We start from the raw sequence: 22120 nt of genomic DNA on the forward strand, positions 1-22120 counted from the left end.
TTCGGTATCATGAATAGCAGCTTGTTCTAAATGTAAAAAAGTTAAGTTAATACAAATGAGTAGGGAAAAAACATCCTCTAATATTCGAATACAATATAGTGGTGTGCTGTGGAGTGTCAGTGACTGATGACTGCTGTATTTAGCTAGTGTGGCGATGTTTTGACTGCTTGAGCAACATTTGTTCTAGTCCTATTACTCCATGCAGCTTCACCTAACTGTGTCACCTTAACACTCCCTTATTAGACTGATGCAGATATCTAGCCTTGCAACTCTTGTGATTTACCTCAGGGTCCAGCTATGCTGTGCCCTGCTGTTCCTCGGCATCAAACTTCTTTCCTCCATGCAGATTTCTACAAGTGAGGTGGCTATAAAACAAAACACTGCTTCTCCACTTAAAATAAATTGTAGACTGGTTCCAGTTAACTCTGTATATTGACACAAACTGTCACAAAAGATTACATGTTACATGGAAACCAACTTATATGACTGTTTCAAAGACCTCTTGTTAATATTCTGTCTGTGAATAGTATATGACAACACTCACTTATATACATCATAGTCACCTTCCTTGGTGCCGTAGATCTTTCCTGGTGCCAGAGCTTCTTCATTCCTGTTTGCTTCACGGAGATTACAAATGCTCTCCAGCGTGTAGACTCCACATCTCTTGAGTAATACTTCCCCACAGCATGTGACCTGATGTTTACAAACTAATTATGATAACACACATCTTTACTCTGAGTTCTATATTTGATGTATGAGGTACATGCCCTTCCATGAATTGCATGGATCACTGCAACTGCATGACACGATCACATTGATTAAACATCTACACATAATGTCGCAAAGCAATATGAAATAGAACAAGCACATAAGAATAGTAGAAAGGTAAATCAATGGTGTACTTTGGTTTGTGAGTTGTAAGGACTTCACTGCACTTATGTGTGTTTTTAAATTGTACTTATAGTAGACCTGTGTAGGTGGCACAGGTGTCAAAAACATAAATATGTCTAGCACACAACTGGTTGTCATTCTACAGTTTTTAAGTTCCATTCAACAATTTTAGAATAATGTTGAACACACATGCCAACAACTGCCTTGGCCTGATAATAGTAAGTAGATACCTATGTGTATAGTTTGCATACATGTGGGGCATTGAACTCTAAACTGCCTCTTACTGAACATATTTTGGCTCTCTGGTTATCCTCATCAGTCAAAAAGTGTATGGATCATTGGGGCAGTCCACTTACCATAACACCACATACAGACCTGCAGTTGCAGGTATCTAGCTGCCATCACCCATCACAAACTATAGCCATCCTTTGAACATCAGTACACCAGGCTCATGTTATGTCTGATGGAGACAACCTTGCAAAGGCTCTGGAACACCTACAATCTATGTTGAAAAATAATGGATATTCACCACATCAGATCAGCACAGCTCTAAGGAAGAAGAAACTGACCACCCACAAGGTTAAGAGGAGAGGCAGCAGTTCACATCCAGTGTGTTCCTCCCATATGTCAGTAATATTTCATGGATATTAGGCAGAATCTGAAAGAAACATTATGTCAAAGTAATTTTCTGTCTACATACAAAGGCTTGTGCTCTTCTTGGTTTGGCAAAAGACAATATGGGATTGTGGAGGGCTGGAATTTCAGAATACATTGCCAGTGTGTTAAAGCCTACATTGTGGATGGTTAGACCCCAGGAAGTCAGTCTTTGCTAAGCATTACATCTTCATAGGGAATTCCATGGATTATTCTGCCAAGAAAATCTCAGCCTTGACGAGATCCTTCAGGGATTCACTTATTAAGGAACCAGTGGAAATACGTTTGGCTGAAGATCTTACTACTCGTGATGATGCCTTTCAACTGGATAAGGCATAGGACCTGGTGATTTCTTTATTATCTTTGAAAAGAAAACACTTTGTGACTAGTGACATGTCTAGCAACAGTTGATTACATTAATTTGATATTAGTATTTTCACTGCATGAGCCAGCATGCATGTAGTATCACCATTACATAAGTACCTGCAGGGTGTAAAACTTGACAGTAGTCACTCATATAGTGGCTGCATTTGCACATTCACCTCTGCACTAATTTTTGGTATAAAGTTAACAATGTGAACTAACAATCTCCAGTGCAAAACATTCACCTAAAGATGGCTGAATGGTTGTTAGCCGAAATATCATGTCAAGAAATTTACGTCATGTGGCCGCAATTTCAAACCTTCATAGAATACTCTTTATGCCAGGAATATTTCAAGAATCATAATATTTATTTGCTTGAGAAAAAATATAAATACAAAAATCCAAACAGTATTTAGAATGTTATGGCTAAAAGTCAGCACCGGCATGCCAGTCGGGAACAATAGGGAGGACAAGGCTATGAGAACAGGACAACAACATAACAGCAACAGCCCTTAGGTGAAGAGGACATAAGCACCGCGACCGACTGGTGGCAGCCACTTTCAATAGCAGCGTCAACATTAGCCACTTCACCCGGAATCTCTATGTAACACAGACTTGTGTTTGTCTGTTCTGAAGAAGACATTATTTTGCAGGTTGCCCTTTGCTTGAATATGAGTTGTTTTATTGTTTGTCTAGCGAAATGAGTATGCAAGATTCCTAGACACAACATAGAACACATTATACAGCTCCTAATTATTTCATCTTTAGTGTCTTTTTTTCGGTGTCACATAAAATCAACAACTATTTTTTCATAGTTTACTTTCTTGTTTATGTATGATGTTTCTTTGTCCAGATATTCCAGAATGTAAATAACTTCTAGCTTTTGGATAATTGAAGACTGGAAGTGGGAAACCCTCAGTGTGCCAAAAATAGATATTTAGGAAAATGGGAAAAAACTTAAAGAATTTACACTACAAACAATTCGTATTTAATGAAATATATATTCTAATATTTGACATTGATGTTAACATTTCACCCAAATACATTTTAAAAAGGAACATTTGGTATTGAGCACAGACTCATATAAGACTTAGATTTCTTTCAGATCTGGCAGTAGTTGCACAGTACAAAAAAACTCGAAATTACTAAGAAATGTTATTAAAATATCAAAGAACCCACGCACACAATGTCAGAAATCAGTGCTTCCAATAACAGACTTACGGCAATACAGAATGTAGTGAAGTGGAGGCAGGACAACCAGCCACAGAGCAACACAACAACACTATTGAACTAAACATAAGGGCTATAAAAGATAAGTCACAGGTAGAAAATGTATACAATAATCACTTCTTAAATATAGTAGAAAGCATTGGGACAAACAGTTCAAGAGCAAAATCACAGTAATATGTTGCAAATATAACTTTAATAAAATTCAGTCATATGAATGTATCACCAACTTCTTCAATGAAATTAAGAAAACTATACATTCTCTCGAAAATAGAAGCTCATCTGGTTTTGGTGGTGTTTCCGACTGAGTACAAAAATTTGTTCCCAAGTAATGAGGTCAGTCTATCTGAAATATGTAATGCATCACAAACCCAAGGCGTTTTTCCAGAGAGACTGAAATATGCCATTGTTAAACCTTTCTCTAAGAAAGGTGATAAGAGAGATGTCAATAACTACCAACCTGTCTCACTGCTGACATCATTCGCTAAATTTGTGAGAAGGTGATTTATTCTAGAATATCTCACCTTAGCAACAATAAATAGTATCCTTAGCAAATCACATTTTGAGTTTCAGAAGGATTGCTCTACTGAGAACGCCATTTACATGTTTGCTAACCATATTTTACAAGCATTAGATTATGAAAAAGCACCAGTTTGTGTTTTCTGCGACCTTTCTAAGGCATTTGACTGTGTGAATCACTGTATTCTCCTAGATAAATTAACATTTTATAGGGCTGGTCGTATAGCCAACCAATGGATAATGCCATATCTAACTAAAAGAATGAATAAAGTTGTACATAGTAATTCAAGCAATATGGTCCAGTTACATAATTCTGACAAGGGAGAAATCACGTATGGGGTTCCCAATGGTTCAGTCTTAAGTCAACTACTGTTCCTCATAGATGTAGACGATTTTGCGTCTAGTACACAAGAAGCACAAAAAAAATTATAAATGTTCGGAATGTAGCGGTATGATTGATTGATTGATTTTTATTGCTGTAGAGACCTCAGAGATCATCTGAGGCATTACAAAAGTCAATATTACATAGTATAAATGTTACACAAATAATTACAAAAACAAGAAAAATATTACACAATATAAATATTACACAAATAATTATGTCGCGCGGTTCCAGACTGAAGCGCCTAGAACCGCTCGGTCACACAGGCCGGCATTGCCTTTAGGCACTTGACACGTTCACCATGGCGCTGGCGATGGAACATCCATCCTCCTACACTATCGGGCATCTTGTGAACTAAAAGGAAACTTTTGTGGTGCTTCCAAACTTTCCCATGTTATTCGCATTAGCACATACTACATGAAAAATCTGACATTGTACAATTTTGGCACTTTCTGCGTTTTCCAATTCGAGTCTTCAGTTGGTCTCTCTTGTGAGGGAACACTCGTACCATAGGAAAATCATTAAGACAAGTCCTTGTTGGACGTTTGAAACGTGTCAGGAAAACAAATCTAACAATAAACTGAAGATTAAGAAAACGCAACAGCACAAAACCCATTATCACAATATGAATTTGACAAAAATTAATTATAACTTCCGTTGTCAGCAGATGACGCAACCGTACTGTCTGTGGGCATCCGCAGTTTTCAACATACTGCGAATTTCCTATTTTCGGCACAGTAAATAGATCATTGACGGCACTCCCGAGGTGTTTCTCAGCTGATATAAAAACAATGGCACGTGCCGCATACCAGCCACAAGTAGTCGGTTTTGACCAGGGCGTCGCTCGTACAAAACAGAGCAGTTTTGTGTTGGAGTGTTTTTGTGATTCCCAATAATAATAATAATAATAATAATATCATCCTCAATAGTGTGTTCGTGGTGTACAAAAACACACGTTTGAAGCATTTTCTCAATTCTTCAAAAATTTTAAATGGTTACAATAAGTTACTGTTGGTATGTTAGGAATATTGTGTATATATATATATATATATATATATATATATATATATATATATATATATATATATTTGGAAGGAGCGTCCTATATAAAACGTAAGTTGTATTCCTGCATCAACATTTAGTTGTCTTGTGATTGCTTTCAGTTGCCGACTGACTGACCGCCTCGTAAACAAACGGAGGTAGTGACAATAGAGCGTCGTGTCGCGTTGCACTAGACTCCGAACCGTACATCAGACAGTTTCAAGTGCGAAATCCATAGGGATAATGCCCTATTTCATAATTGTTTTTCGACAACTTCCAGTTCTTGTTGGCAGCTGGTATGTTTCTTACGGGAATTTTGAAAAATTGACTGACAGTAGAAAAAAAAACAGAAAGAGAGAGAGTCGACATGACGAGTCTCAACTTTTCCTCGTGAATTTATGTACCAATGGTCACTGAAAACAATGTCTTACAGAACATAGACTTCAAAGATACATACACAGATTTTACTGCGAAAAATATTGAAATAAGTAAAAATGTAACATCAGCAGTTCGCTAAAAATAAAATAATTCATTTATTTTCATTTAATTATGGTATATAATATGTTGATAGTATGACTACTTTTAATCTATTTTGTAAGAAAATATTGATGCTCGATTGGTGGGTAATATTTTTTTACTTTAAATTTTTTTTGGGAGATTTATGAGATTTAGTCTAACGAAATTCAGTTTTCTGATTATAGACGAAATTGAGCAATGGGAGTTAATTTTCTGATGTATTTTGGCTGCAGCTCCGTAGCCTTCTGGGCTCAAACTGTGGAAAACGATGACGCAAATTTGAGCTATTGTTTTCAATTTTCAATAAAAAAAAAATAAACATATGCAGAATCTCGCTCTTGACCACCGCCAGATGCATTTTCTCTGGTGTCTAGGTAGATACTGGCACTTCCGTTTTTTCAATGTATATATAAAGTGGCGAAACAAATACAGCTTACCATATATTTTGTATTGTCAATAGAATGCGTCAGTTTGTTTCCCGTTACAAACAAAGTTATTTATAAGGTGACGTTTTACGTGCCCATTCGATAGAGCGAGCCCAAGTTAGTCTATTGCTGTATTCGTTATATGGATATGTATACTGGTTTGTACACATATATATGCTGGTTTACATAAACAAATAAATATTAACAGGGATGGTAAACCAGTACTCCAACAGCAACAGCAGCGCCCTGGCCTGTGCTGACTGTTGCCATGGATGTCACCGTCCCGAAAAACAAATTAAAAACTATTCAAAATCCCAAATATCCCAGAAAGAGATTAAAAATAGTCCAGACCCCCTATTGTTCTAAAAACTAATTAAAAATAGTTACAACCTCAGATGCCAACCAAGGCTTCTGGACACATGGTTGAAAACGACTTAAAAGTTCGTAGCGCCCTCCATCGGTAATGCTGGAATTCAATATTGTTGGCCTTGATGACAGCTTCCACTCTCGCAGGCATACGTTCAGTAGGGTACTGGAAGGTTCCTTGGAGAATGACAGCCCATTCTTCACGGAGCGCTGCACTGAGGAGACTTATTGACGTCGATCGGTGAGTCCTGGCAGGAAGTCGGCGTTCCAGAATATCCCAAAGGTGTTCTGTAGGATTCAGGTCAGGACTCTGTGCAGGCCAGTCAGTTACAGGGATGTTGTTGTCGTGTAACCACTCCGCAACGGGCCGTGCATTATGAACAGGTGCTTGATCATGTTGAAAGATGCAGTCGCCATCCCCGAATTGCTCTTCAACAGTGGGAAGCAAGAAGGTACTTAAAACATCAATATAGGCCTGTGCTGTGATAGTGCAAGTCCCCTCCATGAAAAACGAGACCATACCATAACACCACCACCTCCAAGTTCTACTGTTGGCACTACACACGTTGGCACCATGCCCGCACACTGCCATCGGATCACACATTGTATACCGTGGTTCGTCTCTCCACACAACGTTTTTCCACTGTTTCGTCCAATGTTTACGCTCCTTACGTTTGGCATTTACCGGTGTGATGTGTGGCTTATGAGCAGCCGCTCGACCACGAAATCCAAGTTTTCTCACCTCCCACCTAACTGTCATAGTACTTGCAGTGGATCCTGATGCAATTTAGAATTCCTGTGTGATGGTCTGCATAGATGTCTGCCTATTTCGCATTACAACCCTCTTCAACTGTTGGCAGTCTCTGTCAGTCAACAGACGAGGTCGGCCTGTGCGCTTTTGTGCTGTATGGGTCCCTTGTGTTTTTACTTCATTATCAAATCAGAAACAGTGGACCTAGTGATGTTTCGGAATGTCGAAATCTCGTGTACAGACATATGACACAAGTGACACAGTGGACCTAGGGATGTTTCGGAATGTCGAAATCTCGTGTACAGACATATGACACAAGTGACACAGTGGACCTAGGGATGTTTCGGAATGTCGAAATCTCGTGAACAGACATATGACACAAGTGACACAGTGGACCTAGGGATGTTTCGGAGTGTAGAAATTTGGCGTACAGACGTATGACACAAGTGACACCCAATCACTTGACCACGTTCGAAGTCTGTGAGTTCCGCGGAGCGCCCCATTCCGCTCTCTCACTATGTCTAATGACTACTGAGGTCGCTGATATAGAGTATCTGGCAGTAGGTGGCAACTCAATACACCTAATACGAAAAACGTACGTTTTGGGGAGTGTCCGGATGCTTTTGATACTGTTTTCTTTTTTTTACGTGGGCGCCATGTACTAGAATTCCGATTTCTTTCGTGTACATCACATGAAAAAGATTCAGTTATGAACTTGCAACCTCAGGGCTTAGCACAATGATTAGCGTATCCTAAAATCAAAAGACAAAAGGTTGTGGTGTCCAAATACTTTTAAACTGCAGCATATTTACCGGTTCACGTTTATCAGCTCCATATTTTTATAAATAAAATTAGATTTGCAGTGAAAATCATATCATACTAATTAATTTCATACAACGTTCAGCATTTCAAGGGTAAGTTAAGCAAAGGGCAGCAGTATAGTCCTTGAAAACTCATAGATTCCAATCCTGTCACACGGAACCAGTCATATATAAGACTAAACAGTTGTTCATTTTGGGAAACTCCATTGCGGTACCGTACATAACAGATCTTTGACAGAAGTACGATATTTTATTTAAGTTGTCTAGATCTGACATCTTTTAATTGGTAATGATAAATTTAATGCGTAAGAACATTGTGAAAACAAACGAATTTTCTCTCTAACTATAACACTGTTTTTAAGTTCTTTAAAGCTCTATCTTCATTCCATTCTTACTCAGTTCGTTATGTATAGATTTTATGACTCGCGTGTTTGCCGAAAAGTCGGTCTTCTGTGCTTATAGCACTGAGCACTGTCTTCCAGATGACGCTTGTTTCCGATACCGGTACGCAGTTGTCGGGGAACGTGATATCAATTGTTTTAAACACACTACCGCGAAGCAGTGTAGCATCCGTTTCATAGAGTGAGTAATTATAATCCGGTGGTGGTGTTTCGCTATGGATGGAAGTGGAGACATTGTAGTACAGGTTCGCCAAGATAATGAACCGCGAATGACAAAAAAGTCCCTGCGAAAAATCTGCACGGACAACAACTTGTATGTAACGCCGCATTTAAATGATGTTTTGTATCTACATTACAAAGGCTTCAGTAAAATAGAGAACCTAGAAGAATACACTGGGCTGAAATGTCTCTGGTTGCAAAATAATGACATTGAGAAGATTGAGAATCTCGAAAATCAAACAAATTTGAAAAGTCTTTTTTTGCACTACAATTTAATTGAGAAAATCGAAAATTTGGAAGTGCTTCAGGAGTTAGATACTGTGGATCTGAGCCACAATTCAATCCGAAAATTAGAAACTATAGACGCTCTGCCAGTGCTTGACTCTCTGTACATAACACATAACAAGCTTCAAACAGTTGAAGACATAGAAATTCTGACAAAATGTAAGCAGCTGAGTGTTTTGGACTTGTCTTTCAATCATTTGGACAGTCCCGACATTGTTAATGTGCTTGGTGCCATGGAAAACCTTCGAGTTCTTACTCTGACAGGAAACCCTGTACTCAAACAGCTTTCTCCATACAGAAAGTTAATAATAATAAACTGCAAACATTTATTACATCTAGATGAACGCCCGGTATTTGATAAAGACAGAGCATGCACAGAAGCATGGTTTGCAGGTGGGGAGGAAGCAGAGAAGAAACTAATGGAAAAATTTATACAAGAAGATAGAGATGTATGCCTAAGAAGTGCTTTGGAACTTATACAAATGCGCGATAGGAAAATTGCAGAGAGGGCTGCACAACTAGCCGATGACACACTACAGTGTGTTTCATTACTGTTTTCAGAATATTCCCAGTTACCCTACACACCATTACAAATTACATCCAGTCATTCTAATGATGTCAAAAGTAACTACACAAATGCTGAGAAAACTGGGGAAAGTGTTCAAGGTAAAATAGATAATAAGGCATTATATAAACGAATTTTAGACAGTAAAATACAAGTAACTAAGTGCAGCATGTTATGTAAGTCTCATGTAAAAATGAAATGCTATCTATTCTGTTTCAGACCTTGGAAAGCTAACAGTGCTAAAAGAGACTCACGATGCAGAGCCCTCACAACATGCTGCCTCTGAGAACAACAGCTGTGAATTTAGTTTGAATGTCATTACTGCTGGGGATAAAAGCACCAATGAAAGCTACAACAAAGAAACTGCACTGCTTAGAGAACAAGAAAATCTTGATAATTTAGGACAATGTGAATTAGAAACAGATAACAATTGTAAAAATACACCTGAAGTGGATGGATATAGAACCTGTGTGCATGAGAGAATTAAAATACATGACACTTGTGTAAACAACACAGATTGTACACAGACTCAGGCAGAAAATAATGGCAGGGATAGTCTAGTTTGTCTTACTCATCATGACCATCAAATATTCTTTTCTTCAGTTTGTGGCCAGAAGGTCTCTGTACCCACTGAGCAGCAAATGTTGTACAATGCGTACACAGACAACACAGTGGAAAAACAGGAGGAGAGTGACAGTGGTACTAGAGAACTTTACCTAGAGAACTTTACCTACGACAATTGTGAAAATGCAATAGCTTGTGACTGCAGAACAGAATATGCTGTTAAATGTAATGCAAAAATAACTGCTCATGGTCTTTCAAGTGCCAAACAATTTACAGTACACAAAGCAGCAAAAAACATAGCATGCAACCTAAGCACTTCCTCAACTGAAAACAATAGCTGGAATAAAGAAAAAGAGCTTGCATTGCATGACAGAGAGAGAATGGTGCTTGACAAGCAGATGCAACCAGACTGTTTAAACACTGGGGTGCTGCAAAATGAAGGTGAAAAGAGCCCCCAGTCTGACTGTTATAACACAGATTTAATTCACAAAGCAGTTGCACCAACCTCTGAGGAAAATCTGTTAATATACAATGGGAATAAATTAACAGGTGTAGACATGGCAGAACGATTATTAAGTCAACAATCTGCATACAATCCTCAAGAAGATAATATTGTAGATGATCATGGTGATGATAGAACACTGGGTTTGGGGAACAGTAAAGATGAAACTGTTGTGCTACAGAAACAATAGGTTCAGATTGTGTTTCTTCATTTAGTTATGGACAACATGTTGCAGGAACCAAATTTTTCACTGCACATCTGTTACTTATGATGGGTGCATACCAAGTGAAACGAGAAACCTCATAAAACACAATGTGCCAATTGTAATTAATGTATATCCAACTGATGAATTTGCTCTTACCTTACATGAGAAAGCAGAGGTTTCTGAATCAGACTATTCTGTCTTCTCATTAAATAAAGAAAGACATATATGAAAGTGACCCAGAAAGCTACTAATGTAACAGATCCTACCAAGAATCTAGCACTGCTCCCTCTATCAAAAAATGTATGCAAGAAGACAATCTCAGTAATCAGCCTTAGATTTTTGGAAATACTGCAATTAGTGCCAAACCATTTGAGTAGTCCAACTATCATAATGACAGTAAGTTGTAATAAAATATAGAGTGTAACTATTCAGATTTGGCTTCACATTAAACCCACATATTTTTGGACAAAGAAACAAAAAATAACTGAAAATACATAATATACTTGAGCTTTTTTTTCAAATTATACTTTTTTACAGTTTACCAAATAGCAATTGTTCTACATTCATCATTCCCAAACAATTTGATTAAAGGCTCTGTAAAGGTGGATGACTGTATTCTGCATTGCTGTTTTGTTTGGTAGTTTTACACATATAACTTAGCCCCTGCAAGATTAATTTTAATGTACATGGCAACAATGTTAACTGAAAGCAAGAACACTTAAATTTAGACCACATTTGGTATCTTACATTTATATGTTGTTAATCCTATTACTTTACCATAATTCTTAACTTTTGGATGAGTACTGGTATATTGCCGTATGAAAACATTTACAGATAACAGACTTAAATTGTCTATCTGATGATGACATCCTATTATAATTAAGAGAATTTCTTTCTCAGTCTGATGAGAATGAATAGTAAAGTGTTTATATTAATATGCTCACATGTGAGAGGCTGATGTCTTCATCAGTGAACCAGCTGTATTTTACTATCTGTCTCTCTGCACAGTAATTTTCTGCCGTAAAATCAAATAGACAAAATACTGCTGTTATTGCAAATAGCTGCTTATATGGCTACTGAAGATTCATGTATTGACAGTTTTCTTCATTTCTGGTATCATGTTAACATGAAAATGGTTTCATATGACCTCCATTATTTGAAACCATTTTATATATAGTGTTAATTTATCATCATAATACAAGTGCCAGAAAAAAAAGTTTTAAGTGTGAACTATATGTCTTCCACTAGATTGTTCAGTCTCTTGTAAGTCATGGTTCTTATTCACACTCTGACTTCATCTATGTCTACTTCTATACTTTGCAAACCACTGTGAGGTGCATGGCTGAGGGTACATCTCTTTGTACAAGTTAATAGTGTCTCTTTCTGTTCCATTCACACACAAAGCATGGGAAAAATTGTGAATTGTGTTTTATTCAGCTCATGATGTACTTTTGCAATCCATTTGGATTGCGTACAGGAGACATGTCAAAAATTTATAAAACAATTACAATGATTTTTACATTAATAAATAATAACACTATAATAAATAACAACACTATAACAATAACACATTTGTACCCAGCTCAAATTTCCAGTTTGTCCCGCATGAATTCATCCACTGAGTAATAACACTTCAGCGTCAGTACCTCATATAGCTTTCTTTTAAGTGAAACTAGATTCATCTGCATCAACTTGTTCCCTTTTAATATATTACAAAATTTCATTCCCATGTATTGAGGTCCCTGGGCATACAGTCTGAGGTGGTGGGTGGGGAGCATAACATTTTCTTTGTTTCTACTATCATGTGAATGGACAAAATGGTTTCCCTCAAATAATTCATGTCTGGTGTACAAAAATATAATAATCTCATATATGTATAAGGATGGCAGAGTCAATATTTTAAGTTTTCTAAATAATGGTCGAGATGGTTCTTTGTGATTTGCAGTGCACATATTTCATATGATTTTTTTCTGTATTTTTGGTATCCACACTATATTTTTCGAGTTACCCCAAAAAACAATACCATACCTAATAATGGATTCAAAGTAGCTTTTAGATGCTACTTTCTGTGTGTCCATGTCAATTGCAGTTGACAATATTTGCATTGCAAATGCAAAGCTGCTCAGTTTGTTTGCCAGGTATTCAATGTGTGCCTGCCAGCTCAAATTTTTATCTACATTTAAACCTAAGAATGTGATTAAGTCAACTTCTTCTATACCTTGGTTGTTGTGTACAATCTTAATCTGCTCACATTTTGACTGTTTGGCTCTAAACTGCATCACGTGAGTCTTAGATATGTTTAGATTCAACCCATTCAGCTGAAACCAAGTTTCTAAGGTACTGAGGGTACTGATCGCAGATTTGGGAATTTTTTCCCAGTCCTGATCTTCAACTAAGACAGAAGTATCATCTGCGAACAGAACTGATGGGGAGCTGATATTTAATGGTAAGTCACTAACATAAAAGGGAAATAGGACTGGGCCTAATATGGAGCCTTGTGGAACACCCCGAGATATTTTTTTCCATTTGAAGAAATGGTAACTCTTTGCTTTCTGTTGGGTAAGTAGGATTTAAGCCATTGTAAGGCACTGCCGCTAATGCCATACTTTTCAAATTTGTAAACAAGCAGTGCATGGTTTACGGAATCAAACGCCTTTGTGAGGTCGCTGAAAATTCCTGCCATCTTATTGCTCTTGTCTAATGATGTGCTTATTTTCTCAATGAAACTGTTTACTGCATCAATGGTGTTTTTACCCTGCTGAAAACCAAATTGATTGTTTAGAATAACAGAATATTTTTCAATTAAGTTTTGGATTTGTGTAACAGCAGGTTTATCAAATATTGTAGATAGGACTGGGAGAATTGAGATAGGATGATAATTTCCCATGATCTCTCTTGATCCCTTCTTGAAGAGTGGTTTGACTTCAACATATTTCAGAACCTGTGGGAAACAGCCCTCTTCAAAACACTGATTTATTATCTGAGCTAGTGGGTTTGCAATTATATTGTGTACCACTTTAATAACTTTGGTGGGTATTCCATCCCAACCTGCAGAGTTTTTGTTTCTTAATGTTAGAACAGCATTTTCTACATCCCCCACAGAAACTTTTGAGAATTTTGTAAAGTTCTCAGAGTTTTCATCTAGGCCAAAGAAATTTACTTTGTTGAGATAGTCTGTTACATCTACATCAGACTTTGCTACATTTATAAGGAATTCATTAAAGTACTCTGGTATTTGAGTTGGATTTACAATAGCATTTCCTTCAATGCCAACTTTTGAAATTTCTTGGTTACAGGCTCTAATACCTAACTCAGATTTAATTCGCCTGTTATTTGCCAGTTGTTTTACTGCCTTGAAAACTCTTTTAAATATGGTTTTAATGGGATCAATATCTTTATTATATTTTAGTTCTGTGTGCAGTTGCCTTTTCCTTACACTGGAAATTTTTATGCCCTGGGTAATCCAATTTACTGTATTTGTTATTTTACTGGTGAAGAGTCTAGGTGGAAATGTTTGATTAAAGTCTCCAAGAAAACTGTTTAGGAATTTCTCAAAGTTTTCGTCACTTGAGTTACAATAATCAAAAGGCCATGTTTTATCTCTTAGCTTTTCACTAAATGTTAGCAAGTTTTCTTTGGTAATGTTCTGCTCATATGGGTTCTCATAAGTGAAATGTTCCTGTCTGTCTGTGGCAGCTCAATGAACAGTGATCTGAAATACCTAGATATAGACAAAATTCATACACATCTTCATATACATAATTAGTTAGAACATTGTCAATGCATGTTGCTGATTTCCCATTGTCTATGGTAGATTCAAAGAAATTCAATGATTGTTTGAATTCCTCTGTGCATGCAGTAATTATTTTAGTCTTATTATCATGGTCCCTATTTCAGCCATACATATGGGGTTGTAATATACTCCTAGAGTTATCATTTAAAACCAGTTCTTGAAACTTTGTTAATAGACTTTCTCAGGATTGTTTACATCTATCTTCATGGGTCTTCCAGTTCCCTGGGGCACATCCAAAATTACTTCTGCATCTGACGCTGATTCTCTGTCCAAGATAAAATATTGTGTCCTCCCTACCAAAACGTCCTCAATCCAGACACAAATTTCACTTGATACCCCATATGATCACAATTTTCACAATCAGCTTAGGTGCAGTACTGAGTCAAATGATTTTTGGAAATCAAGAAATACTGCACCTACTTGGTTGCCCTGCTCCAAAGCTTTCAGTATATCGTGTGAGGAATGTGCGAGTTGGGTTCCATGTGAACGATGTTTCTGAAATCCAAGCTGAATGGCACTGAGGACATCATTCTGTTCAAAATAGCTCATTATGTTTGAACTTAGAATATGTACTAAGATTCTACAACAAATCAATGTCAAGGATACTGGATGGAAGTTTTGTGGATCACTTTTATTATCCTTCTTGTAGACAGGTGTGACCTGTGCATTTTTCAAAGTACTTGGATGGAAGTTTTGTGGATCACTTTTATTATCCTTCTTGTAGACAGGTGTGACCTGTGCATTTTTCAAAGTACTGGATATGGTTGTTTGTTTGATGGATCTACAATAGATTGTAGTTAGAAGAGGGGCCACCTCAGCCACAAATTCAGTACAGAATCTGACAGGGATTCCATCAAGGCCTGGAGCTTTGTTCAATTTTAACAATGTCAGCTGTTTCTCAACACCACTGACACTAGTACTTATTTCATTCACCTTTTCAGTGGCACGAGGATTAAATTGGGCAATTCTCCTGGGTTTTCCTTTGTACAGGAACATTTGAAAACTGAATTAAGCATTTCAGCTTTTGCTTCAATACTCTCAAATTCAGTTTCTGTCTCATTGGCAAGGGATTGGACATTAACTTTGGTGCCACCAACAGCCTTTACATAAGGCCAGAATTTCTTTGGATTCTGTGAAAGATCATGTGACAATATTCTACCACAGTTCTCAATAACTGTTAACAGGCTCTGTACTATTTTCCATCTTGTATATAGTCTATTCAATCTATGTAATGATAGGATCTTGGGCAGCAGTAATCAGTGGCTCAGCAGTTTCCTTGTCACATATTTTTTCAGTACCTGAGATGTATTTTGTTTCTGCTATTCGAATTTTACATCATGTCATGTGGAAGTATTTGTGTGATCAGTGTTGTTATATCTTAACAACGTTCACATCAAGTGAATCAGTTACACTAGTCAACAGCCATTACATCAACTAGTATGTATTTTCATGTGTAGAATCCAAATATACCTTTCAAAATGTTCTAGCACATACCATTTTTGCGTTTTTAAAGGTTTTTATTTTCGTATTCAGTATTTCGATTTTTGCTGTTCTTCTGTTTTGATGTTTAATTTTTTGATTTTGATTTGCAGAGGGCTAGTAGATTTACAAATTGTCAGTAAATGGTTGGTGTGGTAATCCAGTGGTGTGAAAGAGGTCCTCAGTGAGTGTTTCCTATGAAAGATAGTGCAAACCTTTTGTGTTTAAAACTTACACTAAGAAAAATGGCAACTAGTAAATCTCGTTGCTGTCTAAACCAGCCCAACAACTTTTGTTATGTGTGTAGGAAATTCACTCCAAAAGTCCAAAGAAAATCATTCACTGATTTGGTTAAGAATGCATATAAATTGTATTTTGATTGTCCTGTTGGTGATCAAGATAAAAATTTTGCACCTCATATTGCCTGCATAACCTGTACTACAACCTTTACTGAGTGGTTGAAAGGAAAAAGCTGAGCCATGCCATTTGCTGTTCTGATGGTGTGGTGTGAGCCTAATGACTATTATTCAGACTGTTACTTCTGTCTTCCAAATATTTCAGGACATTCAAGCAAAACTAGACATAAAATAAAGTATCCAAATGTATCTTCAGTGCATCTGCCTGTGCCCCATGAGAAGGGGTTGCCTGTTTCTGTCTGTAACTTGAAGCCACAGAAGCCAACACCATGTAAAGTGAATCAGAAAGTCTTGAACATATAGAAGAGTATTGCCCTCAATATCATGGCACTTCACCTCAGCTCTTGAATCAAAAGGAATTGAATGATTTGATTCATGATCTAAAAATTTGGAAACAGCAAGCTGAACTCTTGGGGGTCGAGACTGCAAAAACGGAACCTTCTAGCTCCTAGGACAAAAATTTCCTGTTTCAGATCAAGAGGTGCTTCCTTCACTCAATGTTTCAATATGCAGAACTCAGTGTGTGTATGTAGAGATGTCAGTTGTCTGATGACGTAGCTAGGTGTACAACATAATCCACATGAGTGGCGACTACTCATTTACTCCAATAAAACCAGCTTGAAAGCAGTACTACTGCATAATGGCAATGCATTTCCATCAGTATCTTTGGCTTACACAGTAGACATGAAAGAAACTTCTGAAACCATGGCTTTGCTGCTAGAGGCAATTAAATATAAGGGTCATGAATAGCAGCTTTCCCGTGATTTAGAAGTTGTTACACTCCTTACAGGTTTACAGGATGGATTCATGAACTACTGCTGCTTTTTGTGCCTCTTGAACAGCTGTGACACCCATAACCACTATACAGTCAAGGAATGGCCTTTAAGGAAGTCATATGTTCCTGGAGACGTAAATGTGAACAATACACCATTGGTTGGGCCCAATTAAATCATTTTGCCTCCCCTTCACATCAAGTTTGGCCTTATCGAGAACTTTGTAAAAGCTCTTGATAAAGAAGGTGAGGCCTTCAATCACTTAAAAGAAAAATTTCCCAAATTAAGAGAGGCAAAGCTGAAAGAGGGCATATTTGTTGGACCACAAATAAGAAAATTGCCAAAAGATCCAACCTTTGATACAAAACTCACAGAAATCCAATTTGCTGCTTGGCCTTCTTTTAAATCAATTGTGAAGGGCTTTTTGGTTAATAGAAAAAACAAAAACTATGTTATCATTGTGAATGATCTGTTGACAACTATATATACTGGTAAAATCAGTTTTTCTCTATGATCTCTCAACTATAAGAACATGGGGTGTAGAATGTCGCTTAAAATTCACTTTTTACATTCTCACCTTGATTTCTTCGCAGAAAAGTTGGAAACAGTAAGCGATGAGCATGGTGAATGCTTTCATCAAGACATTCTTACCATGGAACACCATTACCAAGGCCATTGGAACCCTTCAATGATAAGTGACTACTGCTGGGGTCTTGTTAGGGAGAGTGATGAAACGGCAAACAAAAGAAGAGCTCCGTCATCTCATTTTTCAAAAACCAAAGACGATTAAATGTGAAAATATCTTCTGAACAAATTTGGACCTTCTATTGGCATCGTGCCCATATATACATACAAAATAGTATTGATTTCAAACATTCTGAATAAGAATTTTTGTTTGACTTAATTGTGTCAATTTTTGCTATTACCATTTTTTATTCTGCTGTGTATCTAGGAAATTTTACCAGTGTATTCAGCGCCCCAAAATTAGGTAAATCCACGCATTTACAAACCAGATGCAGAAAAAAAAAGTTCAAATTTGTTAACTAGTGTTATATAGAAAATCTTGGCGTAGTTCCAGTTCTTTTGTTGTTGTTGGCAAATGGATGTCATCTCAAAATGTAATATAGTTTATTGTCATGCTTTTGATGAACTAAAACCCAGTTTTGTTTTAGGCAGCACACACTATCGACCAGTGGTTGTCAAATTGTTTTGCCTGAAAGCCAATACCGACATTATGGGATGGCACCTTGGTCCACATATGTACCGATCTTATTTTTAATTGGTAGCCTACCAAAGTTAGAGTGTGTTGAGCCATAAATAGACTAGCTATAATATGGGCACAATAAGTTAGCTACTGGCCTCCAAGTATGGATCGTTAAAAGTGGGAACCATTTGGAACATTTTGTGATGACTGTTCTCTGTTTCAGATTGCTGCCACCCTCAGTGACCCTAAAGTTGTGACTCTTTAATTGCCTGACAAAGTGGTATGGTGTTGTCTGTGTGACTGGATGATCATATGATAAATAATAGTAATTGTATTTATATTTAAATACAGTAGTGTAACTAATGTTTTTTGCCCACAATTGTATGATCTGCAGAAAGCTCATCAAAAAATTTCTTTGCTTAATGTGTTCATCTTGAGGTCACCTTTGTGTCAGTGTTCCAAACTTTCACTTCTTTTACTACAACTTCAAAACTGTTTCATAATGTAACTAGATTTTCTTGCAGTTTGAAGAAGTTGACAGGTTTTCTGTATATCAGCTTTAGGGGACTGTAATAGTTTGTAAATAAGGTTAATATTTTCCAAAATCTTACTTTGAAATTTGAGGAACAGGATAAAATCAAAAGTTTCCATATTTTTATCAAATTAGAAGCTTCTTCCCACTCTGCTCTCTTCTTACTGTTTAAAATGATACTGGATAGTCATAACAAAATTTTTATGAAATTGTGTTTGATTTATTGTTTCTTCAAAATCGTCATAACGAGTCTGCCAGAGACAACAGTTTCATTTATTTGTTGCCATTGGACACATAGAAGAACTAAAGAAAACACAAAATTGTTGTACTTCCACCATATTCATGATGGACCATTCGGTACCAAATTTAATTTATGTGTTGAATGAAGTATAAACCCAGCATTTGAGACCCATGCTTTAATTCTTGACTGCAAACCTGAGTATTTGTCACTCATAGTTGCAGCCCCATTGTATCCTTGACGCCTCAACCTATTAAGTTGTATGTTAACCTTCTCAAAATCAGTTGTTATTTCTTTTCAAAACTCTTAGTGTCATAGCTTTGCACCTCCCAGAATCCTAAAAACTATGCCTCTATTTCAAACTCCTTTGTATCTGATTTGCTTAAACCTAAGTGCAAATATCTTAAAACAACACCAGTTTAATCCTTACTTGGTACATGAGGGGTTGTGTGTACAATAAGTGAAAAGAATGGCTGCTGTTTGATTTCACCAATGATCTACTGTAAAACAATAATTTAACAGTTGTTTAATCTATTTAAATATAACCTTTTTCTAGACATTGTGGTTTTAACTTAATGCAGATGTTTAACTGCAGTGCATATAAGAAAAGCCAGCAATATGTTTTGCATTAATGCCAGCACAGTTTTATTTTTTTCTTCATCTAAGCTGAGCACAGATAACTGATGTACATAGGTGCAATTTCTAAGTCACTTTCTATTAGCAGTCACTTGCAATGAAATACTGCGTCCATCACAAACTCACAAAAAACTTAATGGATTGTTAGTAGGAGAGCCTACAGAAGGAAGTACGCAATGAAAAAGGTATCATATTATAGTGCACTAGCTGATGTTTCGGTCACTACTTGTGTAGAAAAATAGTACTGATGGAATCTGTGTGCCACACACTGTTGCATTCTCGCTAACATTAAACACAAAAAGGTCTGAAATGCTTGCAGGCACACTTCTGTTCATTTCTCCTCAGTGGTTTTCCATGGGTAAAGTGAATATGAGATTACCTTTTTAAATGAATCAGTGAAGTCAGTTTGTGCCCTCACCCCTTGCCCCCCACACCAAAAGTAAGCGGTCCCATTAGTATGCTCCTCTCCCTGCCTCCACCTGCACTGCATGGTCTGTGGGTTGTTATTTATGCCTCTGTTTAAATGCATTATGCAACATGAGACATGGTTACAAATGACTACTAAATGTTTTGAATACAAAGTGTTTGAAAATAAATGGTGCAGTTTTAAAAATTAATAACAAACTGATTTGTTACTTTATATGGACAAACATTACAGTGCAAGCAGTGGCAACTGTCCAAGTATTTGAAGCAACACAATCTTTCACTATGTTCACCCTTGGTCACACATCTACATGGTAATCAAATTCTTCCCATACTACGTGTTGCATGTCCTCCGTGATGGTCTGCAGTGCATGCTTAATCCGATCACACACTCCCTCAAGGGGCATGATCATTGGTGGTACATAAACATGGTCTTTTAACAAACCCCCACAGAAAGAAATTGCAGGGTGTTAAATCCGGCAAATGAGGTGGCCATGGGAAAAGGTTTTTGTCTGATGTTGCAGCACATCCAGTCCAGTGTTGGTGAGATCATCATTCAGAATCTCATGTACATTCCTGTGAAAATGGTGCAGAGCACCATCCAGTTGCAAAAAATCATCATAATTGGTGTTCAGCTGGGGAAACAACTACATTTCCAACATGTCATGAAATGGGTTACCCATAGCCATTTGTTGCTCGAATAAAAGATACCCCTGCATTTTCTCATGCAACACCACATAGAAAACCTTCACTTTTGGAGAGTCACTCTGAAGTTCTATCACCATGTGTGGTTTCTCGATTACCCAGATACAGAGAGTGTGTGTGTTCACCTTGCGTCTTATGTGGAAAGTGGCTTAATTGCGGAAGATGAGTGTTCCTGCAAAACCACTGTCCTCCATTTGTAGCAGCAGTGCTTCACAAAAATCATGCCTTTTCACTTTGTCTGGTGGTGTAAGGACCTACATTACATCCAGTTTGTATGGTTTAAAACATAGCCATTTACGCAATGCCTCCCACACAGTAATCTTTGGCATTAGCAATTCCCTACTTGCTTTACTAAGTGACTTGGAGGACTTAGGTAAAATGCCTTGTGCATTCTTTTGACATCAGCATCAGACACACAAGGTTGATCAGGACTCTTCCCCTTACAAAGGTATCCAGTTTTCATGAACTGTTGGTACCAAATACATATATTATTCTTGTGTGATGGGGGTTTCCTTGCATTACACTGTAACTACAGATCTGTATGCCACCATGGAAACAGGTGCTATGTCTATGAAGTAAGTGTGACAAGTGAACAGCAGGTAGCACTTCAAAACCTTGGACAGCTGCTGCTGAGGCTTGTGCTATAAGGTTCACTCATATAAAGTAATAAATCTATTTACCATTAATTTTTAAAACAGCAACATTCATTCATAACTGCCCTGTATAATTTTTATTCCACTCATTGTGCTGTATGACAACAGTTTACTATAATTCCATATTTCTTCCTACAAAGACGTACTGCATTTGAAGCTGACAGTCTTTGTAATGCCCAATAATAAATCCATGTTACTTTCATTTCAGATGTATACAATAACAGCTGATTGGTACAAGTTACACATGCCCTTGAGTTGTCAGTAAAGGAAGATAAAGAATAAAACATTCCCCCTCTCACATCTAATCCCACAGTGGCCACGCTACTTACCCCTCTATCCCTGAGGTAAGCAGTCAACTAAACTTATGAGTAGATCATGGCCAAATTCACCAGTGTTAATTAAAATTAAGCACATCTTAAATAAGTGCTGCCTCTGTTAGTATTTTTGTTTGTTACTGAGCAGGAAGACTATGCTTTCAAGAAGAACTTAATGAAAGTTGACATTTTTGGATTTAGCTGTTTGTCACCAGATGCATATGACATTGAGGTGAAAAAAGTCATGGAATACCTCC

At 37.2% G+C, this 22120-nt stretch overlaps 1 protein-coding gene across 1 annotated transcript; it reads left to right on the forward strand.

The window, feature by feature from the left end:
* Positions 1–8572: 8572 nt before the first annotated feature.
* Positions 8573–11199, forward strand: LOC126088194 (dynein axonemal assembly factor 1 homolog). Its single transcript, XM_049906320.1, has 2 exons — positions 8573–9527; positions 9646–11199. The coding sequence occupies exons 1-2, from the start codon at positions 8573–8575 to the stop codon at positions 10680–10682; spliced, it is 1992 nt and encodes a 663-aa protein (XP_049762277.1). The 3' UTR covers positions 10683–11199.
* Positions 11200–22120: the final 10921 nt, after the last annotated feature.

The sequence above is a fragment of the Schistocerca cancellata genome, chromosome 6 (genome assembly GCF_023864275.1).
Source record: "Schistocerca cancellata isolate TAMUIC-IGC-003103 chromosome 6, iqSchCanc2.1, whole genome shotgun sequence".
NCBI lineage: Eukaryota > Metazoa > Arthropoda > Insecta > Orthoptera > Acrididae > Schistocerca > Schistocerca cancellata.

Bases quoted from the DNA above. Each gene is read 5' to 3' on its own strand.
- LOC126088194 (XM_049906320.1), top strand. From the start codon at position 8,573: ATGGATGGAAGTGGAGACATTGTAGTACAGGTTCGCCAAGATAATGAA. The intron at 9,528-9,645 runs GTAAAATAGATA...ATTCTGTTTCAG, and splicing joins AACTGGGGAAAGTGTTCAAG to ACCTTGGAAAGCTAACAGTG.